The sequence below is a fragment of the Astyanax mexicanus genome, chromosome 14 (assembly GCF_023375975.1).
Source record: "Astyanax mexicanus isolate ESR-SI-001 chromosome 14, AstMex3_surface, whole genome shotgun sequence".
Lineage (NCBI taxonomy): Eukaryota > Metazoa > Chordata > Actinopteri > Characiformes > Acestrorhamphidae > Astyanax > Astyanax mexicanus.
The window spans coordinates 11,132,259-11,145,057 of NC_064421.1; the positions used below are offsets into that span (position 1 = coordinate 11,132,259).

The following is a 12,799-nucleotide window of genomic DNA, read 5'->3' on the forward strand; positions in this document are numbered from 1 at the left end:
ACTAGAAAAGTAGAGTCAGCCAAATTTTTTTGTTGGATTTTTTAAACTTACGCCTGTGTAGACCAGCAGAATTTAACCAGTAGAATTTAAGATGTGCCAGATGTTATCTTAATTGCAAATCTTAAATGTGTAAATATTTAGGTTAAGTTTGTTACATGCTGAAGTACACTACAGTCACATGTTAGTTCCGTAGTTATAACTGTCTAATTACTCAATCATATATTTCTTACTGTATCATCGATAAACATGATTTAAAGACTATGACAATATTCAAGACTATCAATCCGTTTAATAAAGTTAAGTTAATAATAAAGTTGCAAACTGTTGGGAACATCTGCACTAATTTTTGAGGCATTGCTGTGAAGATTGATCGCATTCAGCAACTGGTCAACAGTTCTGGATCACTATGTTTTTGTGCCATTTAAGCCAGGGGTGTCCAAACTTTTTTTTTCATTTACACACCATTTTACTTGACTCACTATCTTTATCTTTGACAGTGTTGTGTAAACTAAGATTTTTCAAATTGATGTTTAATTTCATGATGTCTCTCAATATTAGACTCCTTAATTACGGCAACTTTTAGACTCTTTTGCCCTGTTTTTCTGCGCTAGAAATGCGCACCCTCTCCGCTTTTAGACTATTTTGTCCCGTTTTTCTGCGCTAGAAATGCTCACTCTCTCCGCTTTTAGACTCTTTGCCCTGTTTTTCTGCGCTAGAAATGCGCACTCTCTCCGCTTTTAGACTCTTTGGCCCGTTTTTCTGCGCTAGAAATGCGCACCCTCTCCGCTTTCAGACTCTTTTGCCCCGTTTTTCTGCGCTAGAAATGCGCACCCTCTCCGCTTTCAGACTCTTTTGCCCCGTTTTTCTGCGCTAGAAATGCGCACACTCTCCGCTTTTAGATTCTTTGGCCCATTTTCCTGCGCTAGAAATGCGCACTCTCTCCGCTTTTACACTCTTTTGGCCCGTTTCTGACACCTAGCGTTCAAACTTTGAATCCCACATTATAAAAACCTGCTTAACAGCGGGCCAACTTTCATTCTATTTCTAAAATACCTCGCGGGCCGCTCCACAAAAGGAAACGGGCCGCAAATGGCCCGCGGGCCGTAGTTTGGACACCCCTGATTTAAGCTCTTCAGGTGCAGCCAATAGCCGGAAAATGTACTAAATCCAGCATACAAAATCCAAAACCTTCAACAGACAATTGGGAACTGGAGAAAACTGCTATAGGAAGAGGTCTTGCTGACCCACATGACAACAGCAACACTGGACAGCTTAACAAGTCTCAGTTTCAGCAGTAAAGAAAAGAATCAGAGGTTTGGTTGACAGGTGAAGTGCAGTAATAATGTTATTTTTAAGATAAAAAAGGAAAGCTTATCTGGGTCATACAGCACTGCTAGTGGACTATTAAAAAACAGGGGTATTCTATTCTAACTTTTGACCTGTAGGGTATATTCATCTTCTCCAAAAACTCATATACCATATACTGTTGGCAAGGACCAGACAAGCTGCATGTAAACATCTGTATCATCTGTAATGGTGCAGCAATGAGTTCAACTCAAAGAAGCTGAATGCATTGGTTAAAAGGGTTCTCCACAAGCTAAATGTAGACATATATAATTATAATTCCCTGTAAATGTTGCACTCTAACGGTTGTTTTATGAATATGATTAGATGCCACTATATATGCATAGTTCTGATAAGCATAATAAAAACATAACTGGGTTATGATTGTGGTCAAAAGTGAACGTGCATTTTGCAGACCTGTAATTATGGAAGCATTTCTTTTCTTTTTTTTTTTCAGTTTGTGTTCTTGAGAAGGTAAGCACTCAGTTACGACTGTGTGACTGTTGTCAAACTGCCACTTAAATCTGCTTTAATTTGTGAATTGCTTGGAAAAGAAAATATGGTTTGATTTATTTTCTGTCAAATGCACAGAGGAGAAAAAAAAATAGGAATATACTATTTTCTTTATTCAATCCTCCACAGGAAGCTACATGTATTAATATTATTTATTTTGAGAAGGATAGACCATGGCAATGTCTGTTATTTGGTTTGGCATTAGGAAGTATTTGTGTTGGATCTTTTTTTGTATATTAATTGTAGTGCTAAGCACTATTGCCTTATTTGGTTTTCTTTATTGTGTATTAGTTTTGCCAATAATTTAACTGTCATATCTCTCTATGTCTCCCTAGCTGATAAGGACTCCATTTCCCAGAACGCCACTGATACTCACACGACTGCTGTTTAATCATCGCATGACACTCACTCACCTCTCAGTCTCACTCACCTGACTATTGATTGTTTTCACCTGCTTTCCTTTCTATATATACCCTTTTTTAATAAACAGGTCAACAGTTTGGGGTGGAGAAGTTGGAGAACCTGTGTTTTAGTGTACATAGATACAGTATATACACTACAAAAGTCAAAAGGTCAAAAGTTTTAGAACACCCCCATTTTTTATCTCATATTTTTTTCCCATTTTAATCTCCTAATGTCCAGTCCAATAACAAGAAATAGTACAAAATCCTTTATTTTGTAAAAAAAGCAGTGCTGCAACAGATGGCATTACTCTCTACTGCAGCATTTACACACAGCACATTCACACTTTTGTCATCATAATAACTAGAAAAAGACACAGAAACACTGTATAATAACTAATACTGTTAATATTAACAGTATAAGTTTTTCTTTAGAGAGAGGTGAGTGCTGTTTACTACACCTTCAAAAGACTCTTGGAAACTGGAGAAAGATAGATCTTAAGAAAAATAGATCTTAAGTTCTTTAGCTTAATGTTGGACTAAGTTTCAGCAGTGAAGAGAAGAGTGAAGTGCAGTAATAAAGTCATTGCTAAGATGAGAAAATACTGTATATTAGGGAAATTCTAAAACTTTTGACCAGTAGTATAAGTGCTTTCTGTCTGGTAAACCTCTTTTTAAAGCAATACAACAAAACAGATCAATCATACAAACTATACCAGGACAGACAGTCTCTTTATAAGCAGCACTCAGGGAAAAAAATGCATGGGCTCATTACCTTTATAAATGCAAACTTTAATATTTTATGATGCATTATGAATATATCGCAATGCTCAGCTTCATCAATATCATCACCAAGCGCTGCGTTCTTGTTTTGTAGAGGGTACTCTTATATAATATTAATGAATAACCAAACCACACAATGTAGAACGCTTCCTCCGAAGGAACAAATGGACTCTGTCAGGATGACGCTGATGCTTATTATTGATTGCTTATTGATTATAAGTTTCAAGCAACAACATAATCGGAGCTCGGGGACGAAATGAGTACGATTTCATATTAAAGGAAATAAGGGAAATAAATAAACACTCACTCACCTCTAAGTCTCAGTCACCTGACTATTGATTATTTTCACCTGCTTTTCTTTCTATATATACCCTTTTTTAATAAACAGGTCAACTGTTTGAGGTGGAGAAGTTTGAGAACCTGTGTTTTAGTGAACATAGATACAGTATACACACTACAAAAGTCAAAAGGTCAAAAGTTTTAGAACACCCCCCATTTTTTTTTGTTTTGTTTTTGCTATTTAAGCTCTTTAAGTCCAGTCCAATAACAAGAAATGGTTCAAAATCCTTTTTTGTAGAAAAGCAGTGCTGCAACAGATGGCGTTACTGAACTCTCTACCACTTTGTCATCATAATAACTGGAAAAAGACACAGAAACACTGTATATTAAGTTTTTCTTTAGAGAGCACTGAGTGCTGTTTACTACACCTTCAAAATACTCTTAAAATGGAGAAAACTGATAGATAGACAGACAGATAGATAGATAGATAGATAGATAGATAGATAGATAGATAGATAGATAGATAGATAGATAGATAGATAGATAGATAACACAGGTAGTGACTGATAAACTAATGGGAGCTCTTTATAAATAACTACTGAACAGCAAAAACTTGAAGTGAAGTGTCAGTGTCAGAATGCTGTACCTTTTGGGCCTCAAAACTTAAAAAAAGAAAAAAACTTTAAATTATTTTAATGATTTAAGACTATACAGAAATCATATTGTCCCATCTTAATTGCTTTTTTATTGCAAACATGCTTGTTTCTTGTTTCTGTTCAGTTGAAGAAATGTAAAATGAAATTTGTGCTTCGTCTGAAGGAGGGATCTATACCTACTCTCTGTGGAAAGTCAGCAGATGAGGAAGATGTAAGTACTTTTAAATAATGAGATAGATAGATAGATGGACTCGAATCCCACCGCAGACATAATTATGAAAATGAAGGCAGATTTCCCAGTTTACCGCTCGTTATCAAAGTGACAAAGCTCCGCATAACATTGGAATTGGCCTCGGGATGACGGAGGAGAAGTTTGGAGGGGAGTCTACTCACTTGCGAGGAAGCAGTTCATGCTGAGAGTGAAATTATCCACCGCAAATGCAGCGTCGGAGTCAGGAGAGATGTCTGCAACGAACTGGAGGTAGAACCTAGATGGGAAGGTAAAGAGAGAGAGAGAAAAGGGAAAAGAGAGAGAGAATGTAATCTTGTTCCTTATTAGCCTAACCAATAGGTTCTCCTAGGTCCTTAATGGCTCCTACATTTAATGAGTTCCATAATGGCTGCAGAAAGCACAGTCGTATACTGTACCAACAGACCTAATAGACGACTTGGTAACCTGGCCTGAGCAATAAAAGGATGGTGCATTACATGATGGAGCTGGAAATGGAATATATAGGGACATTATGCCCAAAAGTATCGGGATACCTCATTTAATTACTTAATTTAACTCTTTTAAGGCGTTCCTACAGGCATTGCTATTCTACACACATACTGTGGTTGGTACGTCAAGAAAAGCATTCTTTTACCATAGTAGTGAACCAATGGAATAACAAGAATGTTAAATATAATATTTAAAAATCCCATCCTGTGGGATATCTCTTTAACCCTAAAAAGAAAGCGGTATGATATGTGGTTGTATTTGAAACATGTGGCCAAGATGGGCCTCCATACTCAAACCTGACTATTGTTGGATCCCAAAATCAACCTGAATTCATTGCTAAAGATGATTGAGTTCCAGTCCAGAGCAATCACATACTTCTACTCACATACTGTGGTTGGTACATCAAAAAAAGTCATTTTTTCACAATGCTAGTGAACCAATGGAAAGCTCTGGAGCATTTTATAGGAACCTAATGTCACTATGCCCAATACCACCAAGCATGGGCAAAACCCAGATAACATGTCCATATAAGGCCTGTTTGGGTAGCTCACCTGGGAAACAATAATAATAAAAATAAATCCACAGTTCACATAAGGACCTCATCATATGACGTTAAGGTTAACATATTAACATAAACATAGACCCTTACTGGGTTGTACTCTGAACATGGGGACACGATGGGTCTCCATACTCAAACCTGACTATTGTTGGATCCCAAAAACAACCAGGATCAATTGTTAAAGATGATACTGTTCCAGTCCACAGCAATCCCATACTTCTACTCACATACTGTGGTTGGTACATCAAGAAAAACATTTATTCACCATAGTAGTGACCCAATGGAAAGCTCTGGAGCATCTTACAGGAACTTAAGGTCACCATGCTCAATGCCAAGCATGGGTGAGGTACCCATAGGTAGGTACATATGTCACTTTATTTTGGGAAATTCACAGAAGCATATCTAGCAGTCAGTGGTCTCTCACCAAGAGGTACACTACCCAAAAGTAGCTTCTGAGAGTCTTTTAATAGGACTGAGAGGGAAACAATTTTAAACACTTTGGGCCCTATTTTTATGCAACCCGTACAGCTTTCAGCTTGATTTAGGGCATAACGTGTTACTGTGTCTTCGCAATCGTAACGGCAGGAAAAGTATGCCCTGCACAACATGGAAACATAGATATGTAAAAAAAAGATTTAATAATTCCCTTAATTAATCAAGAAGTGTCCAACGCTTCTCAGTAGGCAAAACTGATCTGCTTGTTCACGCCCATTTCTTATGTTTATTTTTGATTTAAAAGTTTCCATAGCTGTCAACAGGAACATGCTATGGGTTTGAGCACCACTACGTGTCCATGAGTGTGTAACAAGTGCAGGTGTACACGTGTTGGGGTGCACAACAATTCCCTGCTAAGATAGCAATAAATATCTGATTGCTGATGTCTATATCTAGGTTGTATTCAGTCAGTGGTGCATCTGTGTTTTCTGTGAGCAACACAGTAATACGCTAAGAAATGGACCTGAACACACCTCGTTTCGAGACAACCACGCACATCAGCGTAGATATATTCATAAGCATCATTGCTATTTAAATGATTCAGGTGTAAAGTGTGAAAGAAGACTGTTGGTGGGGTGTAAGATAAGAATTAGCGGTAACACTTTCTATGAATGTCATCTTTATTAGACGCTATAACCACATTCATAACATATTATAATGCATTCATAAGGCAATATAAACATGGCTATAAATGTTTATAAAAATGCATAACCCATTATAGCCATGTTTGTTAAGCATTATGACCTGTGATCATAGTACATTATAAGCTGTGCTTATAACATATATGTAAAAATAGTATATCTCTATCGTTAATAATCTAGTCCTGCAATGAAAGTCTGGCACTTTACTTAGAGCGCACAAAGACCTGTTATAATACATTATAATTGACTATAATTAATATTATATTCAAGACAAGAATAATTTACGAGTGGTTAAAAATATATTTATAGGATTATTGAGGGTGTGTTTATAAGTTGGAAGCTTTTTTAGTCATGATACAAGTCTACAAGCTGGGACTGAGTTTCTTAGTATTGATGTATAACATGTTATAAACACAGCTATTAATGCATTATAATCACAGTTCATGATGCATAATTAACATGGCTATAATGAATTATACCATTTTTATAAATGTGTATAGCCATGTTTATAATGCCCTATGAATGCATTATAATGTGTTATGAGTATGTTTATAGAGTCTTATAAAGATGACATTCAAAGAAAGTGTTACCGAATTTGCATTTTGACATGCCTTTTATCTGTGATCATTTTTTACCGTAAACGCATGCTGAGTTTTGAAGGAATCTAGGATTTGTTATGTATTTATTTAGTTTTAGTCAGCGAGTGTATAGCGTAGAGTATTAGAGGTCGTGTTAACCTAGGAAAACTGAAGGGTAGATGATCAATTATGATACGGAATAAAAAAGCGTAGAAGATCGACAGAGGAAGAGGAGTACGACGAAGAAGAAGAAGGCTAAAAAGGAAATTTTAATCACTCTCTAAGGACCAGCATTAGCAAATCTCAGGCACTAAAGGAGGGAAGTCCAATCAAGCACACAGAGATGAAACAGCCCTCTGTTTTTCTCTCCTCTCCACATTCTCGCAAGTCAAGTGCCTTTGCTAATTGGAGCGAAAGTGTGGTTGAATGCGGAGGCCCTCCACATTGATTCCCTTTCTTCTCTCTCCTTCCCTTCTTTAGGAGGGAGTGATACGGTGGGCCAGGCCCAAAAGCACGGGCCCAGCCCCCAGTGGGATTCATTAAGATTTCAGGGTGAATGTGGGCTTTTAGCACAAAACCGAATGCAAATTACGTAAAAAAAAAAAAAAAAAAATCTGCATTCGGAAAGACTGGAAAGCAGCTCCTTGTTAAGCCACTTATGCCGCTTGTAGTGATTTCCACCTTTTATGTGTTCGGAATGAGCTGTAGCGCTCGTGATGTGTGGAAATGTGGAAACGTACGATGTGCATGTGCAGTTTTCAACAAGAGAAAAAAAAAAAAAAGGCAAATCAAAAAGTTTTGCCGGGCTACTATTGAGTGCATAGAAACATTCATAGAAACCTCCCATTTCAGCAATGGGAAGGTTATTTATTTTGTTGCACAAATGTCACATTGATTATGTTTCACGCACCATTTAATTTGACTGCGCCTGGTAAAAAAAACTCAAGGCTTGCTGAATACTGTATATGATAAGACAATTATGTAGACCATACAGTATATTTATATGTTTATAAACTAGTATATTTACTAGTTGTCAAATGTTAGAAGGTCCCCGATGAACAGAGCCTCTGGCTAACACTGGAGTAGCAATGCTAATGCTGCAATAACGATGCTAGGAAAGGCTAACATTGAGATAACACTGCTATTACCAGAGTAGCAATGCTGAGTGAGGCTGTGGTAGCCATGGTAGCAATGCTAACACTGCAGTAGTGAGGCTAATGGCACATTAGTGGTGACATAAAGGATACACTGTAACTACAGAGCCATTTAAGGTGGAACATTTTAATTTTGTGAGCATTTTATAAATATTTTTACGTAAAATAAGTTTGTCATTCACTCACTCAGTTAGTCAGTAAGCAAGACGGCATCTTCTAGACTGGCCTGCAAGTCAACAAAATTGACAAAACACTCAATATCGGAGGGCGCCGGGTGGTCCAGCGGTCTAATGCGCTGCCACTATGAGCGGGAGGTCATAGTGCCATCAGCTTTGCCATCAGCTGCCGGTGCTTAGAGGGAGCAAAATTGGCTCTGCTCCCTCTGGGGTGGGTAGATGGCGCTCTCTCCCCATCACACTTAAGGTGGCGCTGGGCGGCACGAGGCGTCTGTGAGTGGATGAATCGGAACCTGGCCGCTGTGCTTTCCTCCGAGCGCGCTAGCTGCTCAGGCAATGATTCATCCGCAGCAGCTCGAAAAAAGGGGTGATTGACTTCACACGTGTCGGAGGAGGCGTGTGCTTGTCCGCATCCTCCAAGGGTCACGGGCGTCACCGGTGATGGGGACGCACAAAGGGGTGGGACAATTGGATATCCAAATTGGGAGAAAATGGGGAAAAATCAGAAATAAAATTATTAAAAAAAAAAAAAAAAAAAAAAAAACCTCAATATCAGGCCTAATAAAAAGCAAATATATATTTGGACTTACGAGTCGACCAATCCAAATAAAGGAAACGTGATGAACCTCCAGCCTTTGCCTAGCGTGGCTTCGCTGCTAGAGTTCCATAGACTTCTTTGGCCATCAAGTCCTGTGCTGTTCTCTATGATCCAGAGAGACAGAGCACCTCTCGTGTTCCCGCACACCTGGAACTGGACCTGTGGGTGACATAAGCAATCATTTTGATAACCCAATAAAGGATGTTTTCTTTCTTCTCAAGCTTGGGTAACACCATGAACCGCAGTGAGATGATCTGTAGAAAAGCATCAGCAGTATAGAACAACTGTCAAATCTGATTTAGCCATACCATGAATCAACACTCAGTCATCTAAAAGCCAATTGTGGTTCAATAAAGAAACCATATTTGTAAGTAAAAACATGTTTGAAGGACTTTTCAAAGGTTTCAGAAACTGGATGTGAAGGATCTCCATCTATTTAAGGTGTAATGTTCATTTTTTTAAAGTGGAAAGCTACATTGATACTCATTTTTTCCAGAGTAAAGCTACAGTACATTATTTACATTTTACATTATTTAATATCTCTCTTCTTCCCTCTCTCTGTCTGTGCATCTCTCTACTTTCCTCTCTTTCTCTGTCAATCTCTCTCTGTATCCCTCTCTCTCTGTCCATCTCCTTTTCTCCCCTTCTGTCTGCACATGTATCTCTTCTTCCCTCTCTGTCTGTCCATCTTTCGTTAGCCCTCTCTCTCTCTTCTTCCCTCTCTCTGTCTGTTCATCTCTCTACTTCCCTCTCTCCGTCTGTCCATCTCTCTATATCTCATTCCCTCTTTCTGTCTGTCTTTCCATCTCTCTCTACATCTCTCTCTCTCTCTCTGTCCTTCTCCTTTTCTCTCCTTCTGTCTGCACATGTATCTCTTCTTCCCTCTCTGTCTGTCCATCTTTCGTTAGCCCTCTCTCTCTCTTCTTCCCTCTCTCCGTCTGTCCATCTCTCTATATCTCATTCCCTCTTTCCGTCTGTCTTTCCATCTCTCTCTACATCTTCTCTCTCTCTCTCTGTCCTTCTCCTTTTCTTTCCTTCTGTCTGTCCATTTATCTTTCTTTCTTCCATCTCTCTACTTTCCCCTCTCTGTCTGTCCATCTCTCTATTTCCCTTTCTCTCTCTGTCAATCTCCTTTTCTCTTCTTCTGTTTGCCCATCTCTCTATATCTCATACCCTCTTTCCATCTATCCATCTCTCTCTACTTCCCTCTCTCTCTTTGTTCATCTCTCTTTACTTCCCTCTCCCTGTCTGTCCCTCTCTCTTATTTTCCCTCCCTCTCTCTCTCTCTGTCCATCTCCTTTTCTCTTCTTCTGTTTGTCCATATATCTCTCTCCTGTTCATTTTTCTCACTTTTTCTACATTTTTCCAACAAGTCTGTTTTTAAGCTGCTCATTTTTCTACAGTAAAGCTACAGTAGGGTTTAAATGATTTATTATCATTATCAGACCAGAGATTTTCTCCAAACCCGAAGATTAAGCCTATCATTATCCTATCAGTGCTAATTCTCTGCTGAGATCTATCTCCTTCAGCCTAAACCTAAGCTTAATCTTGCTTTGGGAAGCGTCCGGGTGGCATGCAGTAATTTAGAGATGAAGGAACTATTACCGCTCCTCCTGCGGCGTGTGAGGCGGCATGCTGTGGAGCGTGACATAGCCAGCTGTTCCAGCTAGTGAACTTTCTCCAACTCCGGCGCTCGGGCGGGGAGCACCGGCCAAGGAGAAAGGGATGAAAGTGCTAATCTAGAGTCGCGGCTCGTCTCTGGGCCCGAGCCAAGCTGCTGTCATGGCCTGCTGTGCTAGCACATTGCCCTGGGCTCCGTACATACAACACTGAGCCTTCACCTCACTTCTATCGGACACTGTCACTCACACAACATCACACAACACCGGCCAACTGTCTGCCTCTCCTCCATCTGTCTCTCTTTATCCTCCCTCACTCCATCCCTCTACTGCCTTACATTCACTTCTGCTCACTCTCAGTCCGCTTTCAATCTCAAACTGCACTTACTGCTCTTTCTGCCCTTCTTTTAATCCGACCAGAGCTCTTTTCCTCTGTCTGTCCATAATTCTCTTCTAGCTGCTGCCTGCTATTTTTCTTTCCCTCTTTCTGTATGTCCATCTATCTTTCCCTCTCTCTTTCTGTCCACCTGTCTCTCCTTTTTCCCCTCTGTCTGTTCATCGTTCTATGCTTTTTTTTTTTTCCTCTCAATCTGTCCATATTTTCTCGGTCCAATTTTATCTCCATTTTTCTTTTCATTTCTTTTTGTTCATCTGTTATTCTTTTCCCTTCCCTCTTAATTGTTGTCCATCTTCTTCTTCTTCTTCTTCTTCTTCTTCTTCTTCTTCATCACACAATCATTCTCAGTTTTTCATTTCCCTATCTATCTATCTATCTATCTATCTATCTATCTATCTATCTATCTATCTATCTATCTATCTATCTATCTATCTATCTATCTATCTCGTTCACCCTATCATCGTCCATCTTCTATCCTCCCTTCATCATTCATTATCCTTTTTCCATTTCCATTTTTCTCTTTTTCTTTCACTCTGTCCATCTTTTCCCTGTTTCCTTTTTTTTACAGTTTCTGTCTCTGTCACTTATTCCCTCTGTCCACCTTTCTCTCCTTTTTTTCTCGATCTCCATCTTTCTCTCCATCCCTCTTCCTTTGTGTGTCCATCTGTCTCCCCTCTCCAATGTCTTTATTTGTCCATCTTTCTCTACATCCCTCTTCCTCTGTGTGTCCATCTGTCTCCCCTTTCCTATATATTGATTTGTCAATCATTCTCTACTTCCCTTTCTGTCAATTTTTTGTCTCCTTCTTCTCTTTGTCCATCTTTTACTCCTGCCCTATCCCTCTACCTGTTCACTTTCTCTCCTTCCCTCTCTCTCTGTCCGTCTTTCTCTTTCTCTCATTCTCTCTGTTTGTCTATCACTCTCTTTAGTTAGTCCCTCTCTCTGTCTGCCCATCTTTCTCTCTTTTTTCTTCCACTGGCTTTCTAGATTTTTTTATTCTCATTCCCAATCTGTCCATATTTTTATATTACTTTATCCTCAGCTTACTTTTTATTTCTCTTTGTCCATCTGTCATTCTTTTTCCTTCCCTCTCCTTTTTTGTCCATATTATTCTTCTTTTTCCTTACAAAGTCATTCTCCACTTTTCCTTTCTCTCTCAATGCATTTTTCTATCTTCAATCCCTCCTTCTGCCTCTTTCTGTCAATCATTCTCTCTTCCCACTTGTCTCTGTCTACCTTTCTTTTGGTCCCTCTTGGTCCATATTTCTCTTTTTTTCCTCACTCTGTATATCTTTTCCATTTTCCTTTATCCTTCTTCTTTTCTTTATTCTATAATCTTTCACTTTCCCTCACTTCTCCATTTTTCTCTCATTTTCTTTCTCTGTCACTCATTCGCTCAATCCAAATTTCACTCCATTATTATCTCTGTCCATCTTTCTCTCCATTCCTCTTCCTCTGTCTGTCCATCTGTCTCCCTTCCAACTTTCTTTTAATTTCTCTTTGTCCACCCGTCATTCTTTTTCCTTCCCTCTCCTTTTTTGTCCATTTTCTTTTTCCTCCCACTATCATTTTTCTTTTTTATTTCTTTTTGTCTCTATCTATCTTTGTATCTCTCCTTCACCCTCTCATTGTCCATCTTCTATCCTCTCTTTATCTTCTCTTTCCAATCATTCTTTTTCTGTCTACCTTTCTTTTCATTTTTCTTACATTTTCTGTCTCTGTCACTCATTTCCTGTGTCCACTTTTCTCTCCATTTTTTCTCTTTGTCCATCTTCCTCTCCATTTCTCTATCTCTGTATCTCTCTATCTCTTATCCATCTGTCTCCCCTCTCATATGTCTTTATTTGTCTATATTTCTCTACTTCCCTCTCTGTCAATCTTTTTT

The 12,799-nt window shown here is 38.9% G+C and overlaps 1 protein-coding gene across 1 annotated transcript in view; it reads right to left on the minus strand.

Annotated features, from left to right (window-relative positions):
* Positions 1 to 12,799, minus strand: part of alk (ALK receptor tyrosine kinase) — a 797,750-nt gene that overhangs the window by 110,057 nt on the left and 674,894 nt on the right. The window contains exons 9-10 of the mRNA XM_049464193.1: positions 8,891 to 9,057; positions 4,370 to 4,464 (exon numbers count right to left, since the gene is read on the minus strand). Coding sequence (XP_049320150.1) covers positions 4,370 to 4,464; positions 8,891 to 9,057 — 262 coding nt within the window. The remainder of the gene's footprint in view (positions 1 to 4,369; positions 4,465 to 8,890; positions 9,058 to 12,799) is intronic.